We start from the raw sequence: 21,757 nt of genomic DNA, 5'->3' as shown, positions 1-21,757 counted from the left end.
AAAGCAACAGACCCTCAGCCTAGGTTTATATATGTACAGCAGAGATCTGTAAATTTCGACTACACATAGCTAAAATAAATATGTGACATGTATTTTTATATGACAGTACGTTACTGGAGTTATGTGATGGGTTTTTGTGTGTGAAGTGAAGAAAATGTGTATAAAGTCTGTTTCGTTTTGGCAGGATTATCTTGTTCAAACATTTGAATTCTGCCAAATTCTTCCTAGAAATATACATAATTAGTGTGTATGCATGTACAAATTCAAATCTGGCAAGGAATAAAGAAGACCTAAGATACCTTGTATGGTCTAATCATAATGACAATTGGGGGGGGGGGGGTGGAGATATTGCAAGATCTTTTATGGTTACCATGGATATTAAACCCATTGTTAAACTCAGGTGATAGTCAGCATACAGCTGAGGACATGCTCACAGACCCACGGATGGCTGTGTCCGCAGATGAAAACACACTTAAAGAATTGCTACATGAAAGGCTTATTTGTCATTGCCTAATAAACTTGATGGTTTATAATTGTGTTCTGAGAACATTTCATAATCTACCTCTCTCTTTCTGTGCAGGTAGGGGAGAGGCAGCATGTGCTCGTGACTGAAGAGTCATTTGACACTCAATACTATGTGGCCCACAACAAGTTCTACGAGCAGGTATGGTAATTGACATATCATTTCAGTCAGAAGAGACTTAATATGAGTTAAAAAAAAATGTATTTAAAACAATGTGCAGTGCCTTTGGTGGTTGATGACTTTGTGTACTTGAGAGGTAGTGAGGTAAAAGGATCTCCCCTGATGTTGCCGAGACACTGGTGGTAGTGTTAATTCCACAGGGAATAAATGGTCAGATGAGGAATGGACTTCTGAGAGCTGGACCAGGGCACTAATGAGGTGGCTTGGACGAGACTGAGGTATGCAGGATGAGATAAGCAGAAAACCTGTGAGCATCTATACTAGATGCTGATGAACTGAATGGAAGTAGCTGGGGTGGAGAAGGGTTGCAACGTCCATACTGAAATGATAGGCTGACCGTGCAAGAGAGGACAGACTTAAAATGTGATAGGTGCATTATGATTGGTCAAACAAGGTTGTGGCAGAATCTAATAAGCTTAGTTCTTAATAGAGTGAATGCCCACAATTAGCTGATCACCAGAGCAGGAAGAGAAAGAAATGAGCAAGGGAGAGATGTATGAACCCGTGGTGACTTGAATAAATGAGGAACTTTCGCTGAGCTCCATTAAGACTCTGACTCATCCTCCTTATAGTCTACATTGCATGGTCACCTTTTATGTTAGTGACTCACTCGAGGACAACTTTTAACTACAGCAATTAAAAGACTGGACTGGTGTCAATGTAAAACAAGCCTTAATTATTCTCAAACACAAAGTACGGAGATACTGCTGAGGCGCCTTAAGAGCCTGTGTTTGTGCCCCCTATATCCACATGGAAGCTGCAACAGCAGACCTAAAGGCACAAAAATTGCAGCTTTAAACTTCCTCAGGAGCAGGAGACAGCTTCATGACCCCTCAAAAGAGGATAATGGGACCCAGAACGTCTTCCATGAAAATGCAAAAGGACCTCTAATTTACACCTGCCTTTATTTGCGAAAATGTGGCAAATTTAGGCAAGTAAAAGTAACTTAGTCTGAAATTCCACATACTCCACACTCACACAAATTTATATGCACTCACACAGTGGTGGAAGCCAAAAAAATTTGTATGGACTTGAGCTTGTATAGCGCTTTTCAAGTCCAATTAAAGGAAAACTACTTAAGAAGGATGTCCCACATCATTAAGCGACAAATTTGTAGCAGATTCAGAGCACAAACAGGTTCGTGCAGATAAAGGCATAATGAGGAGGGTTTGTGCCAGACAAATTCTTCGGATTAAGAGAGGAGCTTCTAAAATGCCATTACAAAGCAACAAACAGGTATTTGAAGCTGCTGGTGCCTCTGGAGTCCCACAAACCTCAATGTGTAGGATCCTCCAGAGGCTTGCAGTCGTGTATAAACCTACTATTCGGCCACCCTAACCAATGCTCACAAGCAGAAATGGTTGCAGTGGGCCCAGAAATACATGAAGACTCATTTTCAAACAGTCTTGTTGACTGATGAGCGCTGTACAACCCTGGATGGTCCAGATGGAGGAGTAGTGGATGGTTGGTGGATGGCCACCATGTCCCAACAAGGTTGTAACGTCAGCAAGGAGATGGCGGAGTCATGTTTTGGGCTGGAATCACGGGGTGAGAGCTGGTAGTCCCCTTTAGGATCCTTGAAGCCGTGAAAATGACCTCAGCAAAGTATATAGAGTTTCTGACTGACCACACTCTTCCATGGTACAAAAAGAAGAGCCATGCCCTCCATAGCAAAATTTTTTCATGCATGACAATGCACCATCTCATGCTGCAAAGATCTGTGTCATGAGCTCCAATGGATATAAAAGGAGAGAAAGTCATGGTGTGGCCCCCATCCTCCCCTGACCTCAACCCAGTTCAGAACCTTTGTAGCATCCTCAAGCAAAAGATCTGTGAGATCTATGAAATTTGGAACCAGAACCAATGCTGTCCGTCAAAGCAAAACCACAGCTCACACAGAAGGCTGTGGACATGGATGATGTTTAATTTAAATTGAGATGGCCTTTTTCTTGAAGTTTTATTAGATAGTAGTTACTTATTAACATACATTTGTTTACAAACACCTAAAAATGATGGCAAGTTTCACTGGCTTATATGGACTTTTGTGTTTGCTGGAAAAAGACAACATTCTGGAGGTCTGTTGACAATTTGCTTTCAGTGAATCCTTAAATAGTATTTTTTTTTTTGCCCCACACTCAATCCACCATTGAAAACAGAGTGGAAATGCTGCAAATTAATCTACGTTTGATGAAACATTTCCATACATGGAGCTAATCCAGCCCTTCCTCATTTTCACACTTAGTAAATCAGATCAGAAGCTTTGCTTTGCATGTCACAGGAGTACTCTCAGCAGGTGTCACAAGCTTAAGCTTGTATTGACTAAAGTAGGTTAGCTATAATATCACACATACCCACAAATACACACACCCTGCGGTGGTCATGAGAGCGTTTTGCAGCTGATAGCGGCACTACTTTTTTGCTTTTTTTTTTACTGTACTAACATTAAGGTCAGCCCTAAAGACATGAACATTCCATCCTACACTCACACTCACATCCGCATAGCTTCAAAGACCCTCTCTCAACCTGTGAAAAATTCACTTTAAAACATCTTCAAATAAATCAATTTCCTCCTGCTTTAACCATCATCAGAAACATGTTTGAAGTTATGCTTTTTATTAGCAGGGAGGGCAGGGGCTGGTAATAATTTTTCCTCCCTTCCACTTTCCTCTCCTCTCCTCCTCTCCTCTCCTCCCCCTTTGCACCTCCTTCTGCAGGCTATAAACTTAAGTTACCAGTGTAACTCAGTTCATGTGTGTGTTGCGAAAACTCCTCATGCATATGTGCATTTGTGCATATGCAGGCATGTATACCATGTGTAAGTTCACTGTACTACAGAGGAGAGGACAGCATGCTGAGATGTTTGATGTTTCCTTGTCCCATTTTTTGGTGGTGGAGGATATTAAGTGTTTATCCTGAACTCCTAAATCACTCTTTCTGCCTTGGAGGGGTGTACACAAATCTGTCCCTTCAAGGGATACATCGTTGTGTTCGATGTATGTCTGTAGTACATCAGTTGGACAACACTGAAATATACTGTACACCTCTTTACAGCAGGGGTTCTTAACCGGTCTAGCCCGAAGTCCCTCTGCCACATTCTTGATGAAAAATTACAACCCAGTTTTTTTGTTGTTTGTTTGTTTGTATTTTTTATTATTTTTTAGGCTCTAAGATTTATTTTTGGGCCTTTTCATGCCTTTACCTAATAGAGGAAGGACAGTGGATAGACCCGGAAACAGGGAAGAGAGCGGGGAGAGACACGCGGCAAAGGGCCACAGGCCAGACCCAAACCCAGGCCGCCTGCGCACATGGGTAGCGCCCCAAACCACTTGACCATCTGCGCTCCCGTCTTGTACTTTTTCTACCTTTTCTCTTGACACATCTCTCATCACATGGAAAGATATACTTGTAGAATAATCAGATTGTCAGGCCTTCACCGTCTCTCTCAGCAGAGGGTATTAGGCCAAAAATCAGTGTGATTATCTTGACACATATTTAAAAAGAAGTTACATAAATTACCTTGCTAAGATTTGAGTTAATAGTGTAACATGCTAGAAGATAAAACAACATTAGGGGTGTAACGGTACAGACAAAAATTTCGGTTCGGTACGTCACTCGGTTTTGAAGTCACGGTTCGCTAGGTTTTCAGTACGGTAGTTGAATCAAATAAAATTTAATTTTTAATTTTTTAAATTAAATTGTTCTCCAATTAAATTATAAATAATGTGGCGACCTCCTTCCAAAAGTTCTTTGGTGATTAAAAAAATATTGATAAATGAATATATGTTTTATTTACTAGGTTTTTTAAATTGATATATATACCCATTCTTTAAACGCTAAAATTTCCCAGCCAACTTGAACGTATCATGACACAACCCTGGGTTCGCTTGTTAAATATGCAAATTAGCATCTATCCTGCCGATTTCAACATGGACCTCAGCACTGGATTACTTTTTTAACCAATGGGACCTACTACAAAGTTTGAGAGAACTTTTCACAGTCCATCTAGGTGGATAAAGAGGTTAGAGCCCTGTGAAATCTGAGTATAACTTTACCTATGATGTAGCTGCAGACATGATGGAGTCCTCTCTCTCCCCCCTCCGAGGCTAACATTTGAAAGTAAAATGAATTTGATTCTCGGAGCCAGAGCACCAGTGTTATAATTAAAACTATCTTAAAGAATAGGAAATTCATAACTGGCTGGTGAGACTTTTTGTTGATCCTCCTCTTTACAGTGACGTTCTAGTTTGAGCATTTTTTAATGCTATTATTGGTCCGCTTGATGATGTGCTGTCAGCTGCTGAATAAAATCAGCGTGATTGTTGTTGTCCTTGTCTACTGTTGTATTTTACCGGTCAACAAAGTGTTCCTAAACAGGACACTTTTATTCGGGCATACTCAGGCTGTTGCTGTCATTTGCTGTGGTTGTGTGGTTGCCAGGACATTGTGACAGCGAGTTGCGCTCTGGTTTTCTGTCTGTGTATGAGCTTCGTTCCACATGTATTCATTTGGTACACGTGTGTACTGTACTGAGAGGCCTGTACCTAATCGGTACGGTACGAATATGCGTACCTTTACACCCCTAAACAACATAGAGCAAATACAGAAAGTAAGAAGCACATCAAAAAGCAGTTTAGTTGAAGGAGTAATGATAGTTAAGGGAGGAAAAGATGGGAAGAGTCAAAGGTCACAAAAGAAGTGAAATGAGTAGATGGAGTTCAGACAAGTGAAAAGAGGTGGAGAGAAGGGGTGTGTGGGTGGATGAAAGTGAAGAATAAGGTGGAGAAAGGTGTGAGTGTGAACAAATGGCCTAGTTTCCGTTTTACACCATCCGATGGATATCTATCCTGACGGTTCTAATAGGCTCCCAGCCCACCTGTGTGTGTGTGTGTGTGTGTGTGTGTGTGTGTATATCTGTTAGTGGTTGAGTGAGGAAGTAGGAGGGGGGATTTCCAATGAAATCGGACAAGCTCTTTCATCATTTAATCACCCTGTAATAGGCCTTGAATGACCCTCACCTACACACACGCACAGACAGACTCACCTACCTCCCCCACAGCCCTGCTGTTTTACCTCTCTGCTCTCAGCCTGCTCTCAAACTTCACTCACACAGACACGCACACACCCATGCAAACACACGCCCTCACAGTGGTCAGTGTCAAGCAGCAGGTGTGATGATTAGGCAGGTGTGGCGCTGGCTGTGTTGGTGTGTGTGTCTGGCCTGCTCTCCGTCTCCTATCGTACTCAACCAGCTGGATAAAGAGTGACAGATTAACACTGAGCCAGGCTCACTCCTGCCATCACAGCAGTAACACTCCCTCCACCAGTTCACATGCTATCCTCGGCCCAGTCAGTAGCTTAGCCCTGCAGAGTGGAGTAATGGTTAGACAGACCACCACATGATCTGAGTCAGCACGTAACCACCCTGCTGAAGTGTATTTAGGAAAGACATTGAATACCCAGCAGGTCCAAGGTTACTGCTCTGCTGCTGATCCTATCCTAAGATCTTCACAGGGGGAACAGGCCAAGATTACACAAAGATTTGAAAAATTAGTAACTATTTTTATACTTTAAAATATTTTTTATTTTTATACTGTAGATTTTTAGAAACATCAAGATTAACTGTATTATTTATGATGAACAAAGATCCACAGTCAGTGCTTTTTTTTAATCACAATCATCACATACCCTTGCATACTTTCGTAAGCCACTGCAGTTTCTCTCTGCAGCCACAGTAATGTATTGATGTATAATAAGTACAGCATTGCTCCTTTTTACTGTTTCCTTATTTCCTAGTAGATCTGTTACAAATTCCTTTTTCTGTTCATGCCATAGCCTTTGATCTACCTATTAAAGCAGGAAAGTAATCAGGAGGTCAGATACCCTAATGGGGCTTTTCCATTATATTGACCGGTTTGGCTCTACTTGGTTTGACTCGGCACGACAGCCCAATGCAGCAGGGGATTTGCTTTTCCTCCACAGCCAATCAAAGTTTAGTTTCGATTGCCCTTCAGTAAGCATTGTTTTGTTATACTAGAAGAAGGAAATCATTGTTTGGCAGAGTATTTCAAAGTTTGGTGCCATTGTTGCTTCTTAAATACTTCTGTGAGGCGTCCCTATATGACGAACCACTGTGACGTCACTGCAGCGTGAAGCCCTGCTCCAGAGCAGGACCATTCTGGGTGCAGCTCAGCATAGTCCGACACGGCCAAAGTGGTAATGAAAGTAAATCAGCACAATTTGGTTTGGATCGGTGTGGAAAAAAGTCATACTAGAAAAGCACCATTACTATAAGACAGTAGAAAAACAAAACATGACAGAAATAGCACAAACTTAATACAAAGTTTAAAAATGCAGTTAATTGTGATTAACTACAGAAATTCTGAGATTAATCACAATTAAAGATGTTAATCTTTTGACAGCCCTGATTTTTACACTTTGTCTTTGAACTTGTTTGATAATTAAAAAAAAGATCCTTTAAAGGCCAGTCAGAGCAGAAACAGATGTTTCCCACAACTATTCAGTCTAATATTTGTCTGTTTAGTCAAACATTCAGGACAACACATTTCAAGTCCTAAAATGATCATTCATTTTTAGTGAGCCTTTTTTCTGAAGTGGAGAAGAAAAGCACAGGATGTTTTAATCGAAAACCCTTACTTAAGGCTTACTTGTGTTATAATTTGCACAAGCGCTTATGACAGAAGTTTTGAATCCAGCCAACAATAATTTTTCTCTATTAGAAGAAATGCCAAATAAAGAAATAAATCAGAAGTTTTTAGGGAACAGAATACGTCATCTTTTAACATTGTGGTTAGTTTGAAAATGGTTTTGAAAGGATAGGCATTTGCATACGATCTTTATTTACAGGGCTAAGTCATTAAGAACAAATTCCATTTCACACTAAGCCGTAATTATAACTCTTTGTTTTCTCTTCCCCCCTGCTGTGATCAGCCGAGATTTATAGTTGCCATGGTGATATGATAAGACAAACCAGCAATCCCTCTGGTTTATTTCACAGCTGTTGCTGTAGTTTTTTGACCTTGAGGGCTTCCATAAATGGAATTGAAAACACTCAGGCCTGTGGTTTTTTTTGTACACAGGCAGGGGCTCACTAAATAACAATGTGGGGGAGTGTTGGGAAAACACTTTTGATCAGCAGTTAATTGAGAATATAATTGACAGATGTGAAGAGACATGCAGAGGAGATTATTTTTGTGGACTGAATGGTTGGAGCTCTGCCTTGGTAGGTGATTTTTATCTGTGGTCACTAGCAGGCAGTCGTTTAACATCATAACTGTTTTTCAGAACCCTCATGAGCTTCCCTTTGTATCATTTTTGCTGGACTTAAATGTATCAGCAAGTTTTGTTTTGTTTTCATTGTGGTTTGTTTACAAAGGTTTGTTTTTGCTGTGACAGAATCCTAATGTTTCTCTCCTGATTTGAAGGTGCTAGTTCCAAAAAAGCCTGAGTTTAAAGGGAAGATGATCGAAGTGGACATCTATGAGGCAGGAAAACACTTCTTGAAAGGCCAACCAGTCAAGGACAGTATGCTGTTCACGCCCTCCATCGCTGCACCTCTTCAGGAAGGAGAGGTTTCTGGCCTGATGCAGGTAAGTACAGAAATACTTTAACACTTTGGCAAAACATGACTCTCCAGAGTCAAATTAAACATATTGATTGCTACTGCAATGTAAATCCAGCTGACATAAGACCTTCTTTAATGGAAGCCAAAATTAATCATGCATAAGTACTGTCATTGCATCAGTGCAAAAGAATTGTCACATCAAAAACCAAAATCATGTTCAACTGGAACCTGAAAAGTTTGCCAAGTTGTTGATAACCTATGTTGTTATAGCTAACTAAAACTGATGGAATAACTCAAACTAAAACATAAAAAACATTTATAGTAACTGGAACTAAAATAAAAACAAGGTTTTATCAGAAAATGAAAGCTGAAACTGTATTGTGTCTTGAGAAAACTAACTAAAATAAGATAAATTAACTGACCACTGACTTTTACTTGTTGAGCCCCTTTTTTTAGCCCATGTCCCATCAACAGACTTCTGCTTAGATCAATATGCTGTTCAGCAAATAACATGACAGGATTGTGAGTACAGTTGGGCAAATTTGGCAAGCAGAGCAGCGGGGGCAAATCCATGTTTTTTTAACGTTGGGGGCCAAACCCTGTCACTGGCTTTCCAAGCCTGGGGAGTGTAAAGTGGCCTAATTTAATCAGTCCCAACTTCATTCAAGGTGTTTTATGCTTTGATTTGTATTAAAATATCAAATTTGAGTTGTCTGAATAAACAGAATGCTATTAGAATATTGTTTTTAAAATGTATGAGGTTTAGTTTTTCTGGCTCTTCTGCATCTTGCTCGACCTGGCAACTATTTTCATTACACAAAAACTAAAAATAACTCTAAAACTATAATAACATTTAAACTAAAATGAAAAAATGTTCTCAAAATAAAGACTTCACTAAACCAACAAACCAGTGGTAGAAACAAATCAAAGCTAAACTGAAATTGAAAACAACAACGACAACAATAAAAAGTTATTACTTTGGTTGACACAAATCGTACAAAATTGCAGCATTTGTGTGGAGAAATATAGACAAGACCTGGCCGTCACTGTTAGCCTTTAATAATAATACGTTGATGGTTTAACAGATGACTTATTGAACAAGAACTAAGGCCCCGTCAACACAGAGACAAATTTAGGAGTATACTCAAATATTTCTTGTCATGTCGGCGTTTCATCCACATGTAAACAGCGTTTTGGGAGGCTGTAAACACTACGTTTTAAAACCAGGTCCCACACTGAACAAATCTGTAAACGCTTACTGTTTTTTCTCTGTGTGGACAGCCAACCACATCTTTCTTAAAACGGTTATGTCATACATAGCGTAGTCCACTTAAGCCACATGCATTGTCAAACCAAAACAACATTGGCGAATTACAGGGTTGTGTTCGTGCTGCAGAAGCTACTGAGCTTATTATGACTTCTACAACCAAATCTGAGGCTCCTTTACCACCGCAGAGAACAGCAGGCGCCAGACGTTCTTAAATCCACCATGGAGAACAACCAGAAGGGCAACTACGAGAAAGTTTGTGGCAGTTTTTTTGTAATCTTCTTCTCTCTTTTGGTGCATTTCCGTGGCAGCGTTACAGCGCCACTTACAGGCTTGGCATATATATACTACTGTGTTTTCAGTCATTTTCAGTGGTTCCGTGCTTATATGGACATTTCCTGAAACAATCCCGTGTTTACAGAAAACTTTTTCAAAACAAACCAGAAATATATTGTTTTTGTCTCTGTGTGGACAAGGCCTAACAAGAGCAGGGAGAATGATTCTCCTGCACAAAGTAGGCCCCTTGGCAAACAAACAAGCATTTCATTCAAATAGCATGTTTTTTATTTTAAGTAAATCCAAATCCTATTCTGCAGAGATGAGTAATTTTAATTCTTTTAAGTCTTTTTATCTGTATTGACGTAATAAATCAGAAAATTATTACACAATATTGTGATGTCAGAGGTAGGCAGAGTCTGTGGAATCTATTTATATGGTACTTTGAGCAGCACTTTAATGGCCACCAACAACTTAAGCCATTGTCTAGAATCAGTGGTGTTTCAGACCAAGCATGCTTTGGGATTGATGCAGACTGCCAGCTTTAATCATCCTTTGTTGTCCGTTTTTTGATATTCTTTATAACCTGAATTAGAAGCTTTAATCGTCATTGAATCAAGATGCAGTGAAATCAGCTGGCTGCTCCTGGTTGGGACAGGAAATAAATGTCAAATTACATACTTGCATACAATATTACATTCATACAAAAACAACCCCACCACACAATTTTTATACAAAACAAAAAAATTGAAAGTGCAAGGGGACAAAAATAAAAAAGTAAAGAAAAAGTCTCTCATATCAGTTAGTTATGTCTCTAATATTCCGTCATTTTACCTTCATAAATTAGTGATGAGTGTTGTGCAGGGCTAAATGCTATACACAACAACTTCTAGTCTGTTCCAACTTTCAGTCTGTTTCCAGCGTAGTGTGTGTGAATGAGTGATCATCAGTGACCATATTCATGCAGGTTCTTTCTCTCATTTTTTTAAATAAGTAAAATCCTACATCTGTCTAGCTCCCTCTGTGTGCTCTATCCCTATCAAACTTATCACACTTTTGTTTACAACAGGCTATACCAGTTTGTATCATCAGCAAATGAAAAAGATGTGTGTGTTTATGTGAGTGTGCATGTACATTGGTCCACATTTTTAATCCATGCCCGCTTCTGCAGTTTGTGGGAAAGCAGCAGTGTATCAGGCGTGAGATAAGTAATTTAAGATAAGCTGTGGCCGGCTAAACTGTCCTCTGTCTTGCTTTTTACCAAATACACACACACACACACAGAGGCACACACACACAGAGGCACACACAAACAGCATGTTAATGTATCTGTTTCACTGCATGTTATTTTTCACTCTGACTAGCTGTAGCTTATAGCTCAGGACATGGAGCCACAGAGCAGAATATGATACACTTTCTAATTTCACAGTCCATCAGCCTTTACTGCCAAAGAGGGAGGGGACCTGAGGAACAGACAGAGACATGAGAGAGAGAGAGGGCGACACTGATGAAGAGGAAAGCAAGCAGAGAGAGAAAGAGAGAAATGGATAGCAGAGAATGAGATAAAAAGAGAGAAAGAGAGATTTCACAGCAGGCCAAGCGACACGTCACTTAACAATGGAAAGTTCAGCAGTGGGGACAAGACCTTATAAACGTAGTTGCCATTTAAAGTCTGCAGGCCATCGTGGACCACCAATATCAATTCTTCCCTTCTTGCCTTTCTCAACACTCAAACTCTTTCAGCACTATTTAACAGTCTTACACAGCAAGAGAAGGTCTTATTTTTTAGACTAGTTCAGTAACTCTTGATATCTCCTGCACAGGTAAATAAACATACTTCATATTTCAGCATTCACTGAAAAGATTTTTCACATCCTTCCCTTTGTTCTTGTACTGCCAAGAAAAATTAAGACACCAAATATTTTGAGTCATCAAGCCTATAGTACATGTATCTCAGGAGTTTTAATCACAGGCTAAGGTGACAGCTACATTTGCAGAGATAACTTGAGTTTGTCTTGGAGGGAGAAAGTAGAATCCTTTTAAAGACATGAGTTAGTAGAGATGTACATGCATGTTTTGTATCTTTTAAACACCCACTTTAACAGCATCTTTGCTTGTAGATAATGGATTACAGATGTGCCAGTACAATTCTTTGCTCCCAAACACCAAGTTTGAGTCATAGCCTTGAGTGTTTTCTGATACTAAGAACCCTCTGAAACAAAGGTTATAGATAAAGTAAGCTTTATATTGATTCAGAACTTGCCAGTGTATTTTGCTACTTTTGACTGAGATTAAACTTTCTGCTTAATCCATTTCTGTTGATTCTAGATGCACAGAAATGAATGTCTATCCTGGTCACAGAGAGCCTGGTATTTCTCCCAGAGGATAAAGCTGAAACTCTGGGTGAATAATGGGGATTGCCGTACAAGGCCTTGCATGCATATGCATGTCTAAGAAATACTGCTCAAGAATTTTTGAAGGGGAGTATTTTTTATTGCTTCCATGAGTTTCATAGCAGTCTTATACCATTAAACCTTACAAAAATTTTCTCTGTGGTATATCATAAGATCGTGTTTGAAAAGCATATTATACAAGTATTATACAGTTCTGACCAAGCACTTGCAGGGATGCATGAGTGAGTTCTGTCATCACTTTAGAGCTCCAGTGGTGCTGCTGTTGAAGCATGTACACTTAAATCATTGTCAGTTTTACAGAACCAGCCTCACAATTAAGTTCAGAGGTCCAGTCATCTGGAGTGTTTATCCTGCCATACTTGGAAATCACTCTTCTATCTATGCTTTTTAAAATAAATCTGAAACAAGGTTTTTAATAGGATATAGCTGTATTTAAACACAGTGTTTTATAGTATGTATAAATAAAGTTATTGTAAAATGCTTTGTCTTCGTGCTTTTAGATTTTAAGTGAATGTTAAATATGTTTTTTAGTTGTCTTTGTTGACGGGACTTCTCAGATGTTTTGATACCAATATTAAGTGGTATCCTTTTATAAGACCTTATGGGCTTCTTTAGTCCCACTTTTGCATTTTGTATGTATATGTGTACTTCTGTTTTATTTTAATCTTCTTTTGTGTGCACATATATATTTGAGAACCATTAGAATATGAAGGGCTCCTTTCATCTGGTGCCTCCACTGTCTACAGCATACTGACATTCAAAATATTGTAGCATGTAATGATCTTCACATGGCTCTAGGTGATGTGTAATCCAGTCCTTATGGCCACCTTTGTCAGCTCTTGTTGGCAAAAGAGTGTTCTCATCTCTGAGAACTCTGCTAACAGATAAGTAACCTAAAGGTTTGGAAACACCGCTGTATATGCAAGCCATTCACAGACACTGTTGCCTCTGGTTTATGTGATGTCCTTGAAATCAAGGCTCCAGCATCTACATTCACACATTGTCACTGTTGTATGTGAAAAGGCAATTGAATGTACACATGCATTCTGTCCAGTCTCACTGTAGAAAACACACGGGGGGAGTGTAGGAAGGATATGCTCCCCTGCACTCACACTGGTGGTTAGTCTATACATATTTGAGGACCATCTATTTTCTATGAGTCTTGGTGTGAGTCCACCACACACTGCGCTGGATGTGTGTATGTAAGCGTGTGTGTGAGATGAATGAGTGATTAAGAAAAGGCAGATAGATGCTCACCCCCATGTCTTACAGCGGGGTCTATAATTACAAGCTTTTGTTAGGGAGCGAGAGAAAAAAAAAGAGGAATAACAGAGCAGGAGGATAGAGAGAGAGATTGTATGATGAGGTCCGTGATAGCTGTTTGCCTGATGGACAGGGTTGGATTCAGGGCTGTGTCCTTTCATCTAAGATGCAGAGGAGGGCTGTGAGAGAAAGAGAGAAAAAGAAAGAGTGGTGGATATAAGTGGGTGATTTGGTAGGCAGAGGAACCCACTAAAGTCTGTCCATTTGTGGAAAGAGGAACAAAGTGAAAGATCTATCATTTTACAGATGGAGGGATGGATGATTGCACAGCAGCCAGCATCCATTCTGATGTGTGTTGGAATAAAGCTATATGGCCGGATGGAAAGATGGATGGATTTATGGAGTGGTGGCATGTAAAAGCTTGTGTGGATGAATGGACCTGAGAGTGGACAGATAGCTATGGATGTGTGATGTGATGGCTTGGATACACTCAACTGATGGATGAGCAGATGAACAGATGCATGGATGTGTGAATATATGGACAGGTGTAGGAATTATGGATGGATGGATGAGCTGTAAGGATGGATTCAAAGATCTGATGGCACGCTAATCTTTGTCTGTGTGCAGCCAAACCAGGCTCACTTCTCTCGCAGAGCAGATAGTCAGCATGCTAAGAGCATGCATGTTAAGAGAAGTTTTTCATAAATTTTCAGATGAAATTAACTTTCAAGTAGTTCCTTGCATTTAGCAAGAACTGTTGTCTCCCCATTAATCAATACACTGATTATTGTTTCTTTGTTAATGTTTCAGGATAAAGCAAATCATTAGCAAATCATTGTTGGGTCAGTAGAATATTAAAAGCTGCAGCAGAGTTCATCACAATGTCCTGGACTGCACAACAATGTGATCAAATTATGTTGTCTATCATGTATACCTGTTCAAACTGAGAGACAGCAGAAGCGGCACACTTTACATGCAAGTAGCTAGTGGCAGAAGATTTTTTGGCATTTATACAAATTACTTAATTGATAAGCCTTGATTCCCAGTTTATTTTCTCTCCCAATTATTTGTTGCAGCTCAGACTGATTGGCTAATTTTACACAGTTATTTAACTGTTTTCACTTGTTTCATTGGTGTAAGACTGAAGATGCCTCTTCCCAGGATTCCAATGCAGGTCATATTATCTTAAGGCTAACTTGCTGTTTAGGGCATTGTTCATACGATACCATACGATGCAATACAATACATTTTATTGTCCCCTTTGAGAAATTAACTTGAACTTAAAGTACCACACATACAGCTGCTATCAGAGTAATAAAATAGAACATGAAGAAACAATACTCCACATGTAAACACATAAGGAAACCGAGTAGCTCATATCAATAGGCTGTTTGCATTTGATGTCACATCACAGTAAAGAAGTCCAGATGTTGGGCAAAGTGATTTCTTTGTGCTAGTTAAGACTGTGCCAACCTTTCAAAAAGCAGGGAGGAGGGGTTGATCTGAAGCTAGTTTTGCGTCACAAAAGTAATGACACATTCAGGAAAATAAGGTTAAAATGCTCACGTATAAACATAGCAAAAATTGATTAAAAAAGCCTCCATCTAAGTCCTGGATGAGCACTCAGACAGCATTCACTAACAGCATGATTTGGTTCAGTACAGTTTGGTAAACCCTGATCTTTGTGTTTCCACAGCTGATTTACATCCAGCCTTGTTTGTTGTGAGAGGAAATCTGTATCTTTTTCCAAGATCCAGATCAGTTGGCTCACACCAGTAGTAGTCAGTCTTTTGGTTCATCACTTGGTACTAGTTTGCCTATTTAAGGGAGTATTAAAACAGTTTGTTCTAAACTTTATTTCTGGTAGCCCACTTTTTACAAAGCACAAGCTATCGTGACCCAACAACTTTGTTTTCATATGTTACGGCTTATCAGTTCTTCCTCTGTGCTGTCCTTGGCTGGTTGGTCAGATTGAGGTCTGGTTCTAGCTTGGATAACATTAATTCCTGGCTTTCTGACCTTGTGCTTTCTGTTTTACAAGACTGAAGAAGAAGCCTCTTCACCTCTGTCACATAGGCTATGTTTACACTGCAGTTAAAGCGACCTGAATCTGATTTTTCTGCTCACATGTAACTTGTCCCTGTTTTTTTTTTTTTCTTTTTTTTTTTCAGACAGTGTAAACAGCGCAAGTCACATTGAATCTGACTGTTCCAAATCAGATTCAGGCCACTTTTGTATGTGGTTCTAAATCAGATACATATCTGATCTTTTGGAAGTTGACTGCTGTGTGAACAGGCAAACAAAAAAATCACAACTGAGGAAAGATTAGAATTGAGCATTAAGTCCTGCAGTGTGAATGCAGCCATAGACTTGGGCCTTCAGTGGCTGTCTGGTCTTGAACAATGCGTTTCTTTTTTATTAGCCAAGCATGAGTGACTGCGACTTCTTCCATGCATTGGCTGGTCGAGCCTTGTTTTGTGTTTTGCTATGGTTATTATTATGGTTATTATGGTTAAGTGTGAAAGGGTGGAGGTCCTCATTTGACTAGAATTTGTACTGCAGACACAAATGCCACATTAAATACTGTAGCAAAGAAATTCTGAAAAATCTATTTGCAAACCAAAAAAATCTCCTGTGACACAACCATGGGTCCCAACCTAGAGTTCTCAATGGAAATCAGCTGTGGTTCATATAAAACAGCTGTTTCATAGATCAGCACTACAAGACTTCTCAGGACTTTTGGTTGCCTTCATCTGACCAGATGTATAGGAAGAGGTCAGCTGGACTGGTCCATTCTGATATTTATCACCTCCATGCCAGGTAAATCAGTTAACCTGTGGGAAAAAAAATCCCCTTTTTGTAAAGTGAAGGGATCATACCTGATTTATGTGATAGTGTTTTAATGAAAATTGCAGCATGAAGGCCTATTTGGAGCTTTAATGCAAATTGTGGTGTATTACACAGTCCATACCACCCGAGGAATCGTTATTCAAAATATTAATCAAGTTACAAGGGACAAATGAGTTTTCAAACCAACTCGGTCTACATTTGGGGATATCATCTACCAAAAAGGTAACAGGTCATACTGGAGAAGAGTCTGCTCCAGACACCTCACACCTGATAATGCTCTCCAAAACAGCCTGAAATTACAAAAACATGACCTTCTGTTCATCACCAAATACCTTGAGCTAGTATGAGAAGTACAGACTTTGCTTTTGTGGTCAACCTGTTATGAATTGGGGAAAAACTCCTTCATGCAGCAGAGAAGATTCCTGTTTCATGCAGGATTGATTCCCAATAACCCTGAACAGAAATGAGAGGGAATAAACAATATATTAGGGGCGTTCTGTTCGCAGTATTTTTTAATCCTTTTTATTTTTCAGTTTTGATCTCCTAACCTTGTTTCATTTGCCATTTTTAAAGCCTGAATTTCCATTTTCCTTTTTTCCTTACCTCAGTGATTCCTTTGTGCAGTGTGACATGTTCATTAAAAGGCCTTGATGTTTTGCCATTTTATTCCATGAAACAAGACCAAGGTTTTAGAGAAATTTGCTTTTATTGACATGGATGACATCTCCTCCTCTGTCCTTTCTATCACTCTTTAGTCTCTCTCCCTCTCTCCCCCTTTCTCTCCATATCTCAGCCTGTCAGCCCTTCATTCATAGAAATAGCACTTTCCCGCAGAAAAGGAAGGACAGTAATGAGTCTTTTTAGTGGGACACAATAGCAGAGAAAGCACTCAACAGCATGCTGAAGGAAAGAAAAAGAGAAAGTATCTTCACCAGTCCTCATCCTCAGATGAAATTAAATGATAGAAAAGGAGGGGGGGTAGAGAGTGAGAGGCCAAAAAATGAAGCAAGAATGAAAGAGGGAGAGTGAGGTAGTGGGGAGAGATCAGGAGACAGAAAAGCAGCTTGAGTGCCATCCAATAATCAGCTCTTTTCACAGCATACTTTCTCAAGGAGACCAAGAGAATGGGAGAGAGAGAAGAAACCGGCTCTGCTCCATCCACAAGACGGCAAATTGACAGCTCGTATGAAAGACAGAGGAGAAAAGGGAGAGAGCTGGGGGAGACAGAAATGTGTCCCTCAGTGACCACAAATTGACAGAATAACAAAGAAATGGAGGTGAATGGACCAATCTCTGCTGCAGTATTATATTTTCTGGACCCTCTTTCTACTTTTCTTCAGGCCTGATATTCTTGGTTTTCTCAGCTTTTTTTAGACATCTCTTTTTGTTTTGTTTTTTTGTTTTGTTTTGTCCCCCCCCTTCATTTGTTTGGTTGTTTCATTGTGTTTTTCTCTTTATGTGTGTCCTTTTTCATCGATTTTCGTGCTACCTTTCTTCCTTTTACCTCTATGCCATGTGCTGTGGGGTTTTTTGCATAAATGGATGGAATAAAGGTATATTAAACATATAGATAGCACTTTAAAATGTAGTCAATTTAAAGTGGTATCTTTACATTTTAGTGCAGTGGGATTGCTTGTATTTTGCATCATAATGCCTGGTGAACAGAGACGCAGACATACACAAATAAACTACAGATTTATGGGGAAAACATGGCTTATACACAGATCTCCATACACTGACACATACATACACACCGACGCACAAACCCCCTGGTGAGATTGGCGGTTTCCTACTAGCCGCAGGCTCTATGATACACTGACTGTACACACATGAGCATCATGTAGACAAATCAAATACAAGTGCCCAACACTGACACGCACACACAAACAAAAATCTGCATCTCACCCCAAACAATTGAACCGCCTCGTGTTGACGTGTAACTGTTATGGGTTGTTGCTTTGATGTTGCGTTATGCACGCATGTTGTCATCTGTATTGTCAGGAAAATAACAAAAATCAGAGATTAAGCTGTCTTTTATTGCTGGGATACAGTTAATCCTCTCAAATCTATTTTTAAACATTTCTTATCTAAAATGTCAAAAGGTTTAGCTTGGCCTTTGCATGACTTTGTTTACTCTGGTAGCAAGTCATTTGCTTTTCTTTCTGAACAGAAGTGTAGCTATTTTAAGCTTTCCATTTAGCATGTCAAATTGTATTACATGGCCCGCGCTTTTTGTATACTGGGGGAACCAAAGTCATAGTAACAAAGCGATGCATGTTAAGCCATCAAAAATGTCAGTTGCGTCTATATTCAGTATTCCTAGTGTATATGTCAAAACACACTGAGCAGCCTTATTCAGTTTTGTTTATTTAAAAGGACAGAAGGTTTTAAATGGCAGTGCTCTGTGTTTGCTTGTGAACAACAGATGGAAGATGTAAATAAGAGATCACTCATCCCACAAGTGTTGTGGGGGAAAAAAAGTTGAGTTATAGAATTAAAATAGTCTTTGTTTTACTTCCATGTTAGTTGTGAAATTAGGGTTATTGCACAATATTGCACATGCAAACTTTTTTTTTTTTTCGTTTTAAAGGTTAGCATGTTATTTTGGCACACATATAGCTCCACTCGCAAGAAAAAAAAAAAAAGATAGAAAAGAAGCACCCTATTCACAACCCCTGGCCCATGGACAAAAGTTGATCTTACAGACAGAAAAGTTTTGGTATAAAAGAAGCCATAAGCTTTAGTTGTTTGTATATAAAATTTGTATTTTTCCATTTTGGGCAAAGACGCTCTCCCCTCTTTGCCCCTCTTTGAGTTTAAGTACCTTGGGGTCTTGTTCACGAATGAGGGAGATGGACAGGTGGATCGGTGCAGCATCTGTTGTATTACAGAAAAGGGAGCTGAGTCGGAAGGCAGAACTCTCACTTTATCGGTCAGTCTTCATCCCAACCCTCAACTATGGTCATGAACTTTGGGTAATGACTGAAAAAGTAAGAATAAGGATCGTAATGACATTCCTCAGGAGGGTATCTGGGGTCAGTCTTAGACATAGGGTTAGGGATAAGGCTGCTCCTTTGCATCAAAAGGAACCAGTTGAGTCGATTCGGGCATCTGATTAGGATGCCTCCTGGTCACCTCTCTGTGGAGGTCTTCTGGGCACGTCCAACTTTAAGGAGACCCAGGGTAGACCCAGAACTCGCTGGAGCGTTTATGTATATTATCTGGTCGGAGAATGCCTCAGAATCCCCCAAGAGGAGCTGGAAAATGTTGCTGGGGAGAGAAATGTCTGGGTTGACTTGCTTAGCCTGCTGCCATTGTGACCTGACCCCAGATAAGCAGATTAAGATGGATGGATGGATGGATGGATGGATGGATTTTTCTATTTTGTTTAGCAGCTAGTTTAGTTTGCTTGATGTGCTATGACAACTACAAATACCTTTCCATTTACCTACATTCATGACTCAGTAAATGAGAACCGCAATCCCTCCAGGAAGTTCAAAGTTCTGGCCCCCACAAAATTTCTCAAATTAATGGTTCATTAGCAGGTTAAAGCTGGCCTGTTAGTTCACACTTCTCACCCCTTTTCACATCTTCATATTGCATTTCATACTAGTCCATGCATGTGGTTCTCTGCAACACCACCTTCTTTACAGTTTGCGAACCACCTAAAGAATGAAATCTGCTCACTTTATTCCCATGCTGATAGAAACACAACAGGAGTTTATCACCAGAGGCACATTACCTAGAATGAGTATGAACAGATCTTCTTCTTAAAGTGCCTTTAACAGCATGTTATTTAATATAAAAGTGCATTGTACAATGTTAATTTTAATCTGACATATGTTCTTGGTTGTTTAACAATCACCTAAGGCCTTTCCTTTTTTTTTTTTTTTTTTTTTTTTTTTTTTTGCTTAAAGGCAAACAACCAGTGTGGCTGAGGTAACATGAGACAGCTTCTCTTTGTGGGAAGAGAAACGGTACACTATGATGCCACATAGACATGCAGTCTTGTGTCTATGTGTGGGTACAATAGATACAAGGCTGCCTAGTAATAAGAGTTGAAAGGTCAGTGCAATCAGAAGAAAGCAGTGGGTATAATAGATTAGCCTTTCATATCTTTTTAATATCATACAGAGGATATGTCTGTAGTAATGTTTTTTGGAGTTTATAGAGGAATACTGTGCAGTGATGGAAGTCAGTGTTTAAGTTAGTAAGTTGTGGTTAATTTGGTCATGCAAGGAAAAAAAGTGAAAAAAAAAAGAATCAATAATGCTACAGTCATGATAACAAAAATACAAAAGCAAAGTGAAAACATTACCAAATGACAGTATTTAGTGAACATAACTGAAAAAAGAGCGGGAAGATGTGTGAACGCGTTTAATCCTACCACTCTCCCTATTGTAGTGATAGTAAATTAGTCAGCTTTTTCATCAACATAAACCTAACCCTTCAAAGCATTTGTACTGGCCAACTTCATGTTTTTCATCTTGCAAAGCTCCAATCCACGACATTTGTGCCAGACCCAAAAACAGTTCAGACCAATCAACATCATTTGAGGCAGGGGTTAAGTTGTTCTGGAAGCCATTAGCATGCCTGCCATCAGTGTAGCAAGTAGCTTGGATGGAGCTGTAGTATTGCAGCAGTTCTGTAAGAACTGGACTACATTTCTTTATTAAAGAAAGAAAAGTAGTTGCCTTTTTCCTGATTTCTTGTTTTTTGTTTATTTTTCCAATTAAAGATTTCACATTACCAAACATATTTAATGATAGACAATAACCAAAGCCAATACAAAATGCAGTTTTAAGTGATGATTTCATTTATCAAGGGAAGAAACACCTAATTCTACCTGGTCCTATGCGGAAAAAGTCTGTAAATCTTATAACTGGTTGTGCCATCCTTGGTGGCAACAACTGCAAGCAAGCATTTGCTATGTGAATCTGTTCAGGAATTTTGGTCTACTCTTCTTTGCAGAAGTGTTTTAACTGAACCTTTTCAATCTTGAGGGGCTTTCAAGCATGAACGCCCTGTTTAAGATCATTCCACAGCATCTCAGTTGCATTTCCAAAGTGGGATTCCTGGTGTGTTACAGATCATTGTCCTGCTTCATAACCCAAGTGTTCTTGGGCTTGAGGTCATGAACTGATAGCTGGACATTTAGCCACACAATTTTCTAGTAGAGAGCAGAATTCATGGTTCCATCAGTTAAGCCATCCAGGTCCTGAAGCAACAAAGCAGCCCCAGACCATCGCACTACCACCACCGTGTTTGACTGTTGGTATGATCTTCTTTTTCATAAATGTGAGATTAGCCTTTGTGTTCTTCTTGGTCTGCAGGGGTTTTGGCCTTGGAACTGTCCTGTGAATGCCATTTTTTCCTAGTCTTTTGCTTTTTGTTGAATCATG

At 39.5% G+C, this 21,757-nt stretch overlaps 1 protein-coding gene across 2 annotated transcripts in view; it reads left to right on the top strand.

Moving 5' to 3' along the window:
• cdkal1 (CDK5 regulatory subunit associated protein 1-like 1) overlaps positions 1–21,757 on the top strand; it is a 386,640-nt gene that overhangs the window by 350,251 nt on the left and 14,632 nt on the right. For both annotated transcript variants that reach the window (XM_041793396.1, XM_041793398.1), the window contains exons 13-14: positions 581–664; positions 8,146–8,310. In XM_041793396.1, the coding sequence (XP_041649330.1) occupies positions 581–664; positions 8,146–8,310 (249 nt within the window). The remainder of the gene's footprint in view (positions 1–580; positions 665–8,145; positions 8,311–21,757) is intronic.

This window comes from Cheilinus undulatus, linkage group 8, assembly GCF_018320785.1.
Source record: "Cheilinus undulatus linkage group 8, ASM1832078v1, whole genome shotgun sequence".
NCBI classification, from domain to species: domain Eukaryota; kingdom Metazoa; phylum Chordata; class Actinopteri; order Labriformes; family Labridae; genus Cheilinus; species Cheilinus undulatus.
Note: the sequence above shows the minus strand (reverse complement) of the source record. Positions and strands in the feature narration are given on the sequence as shown.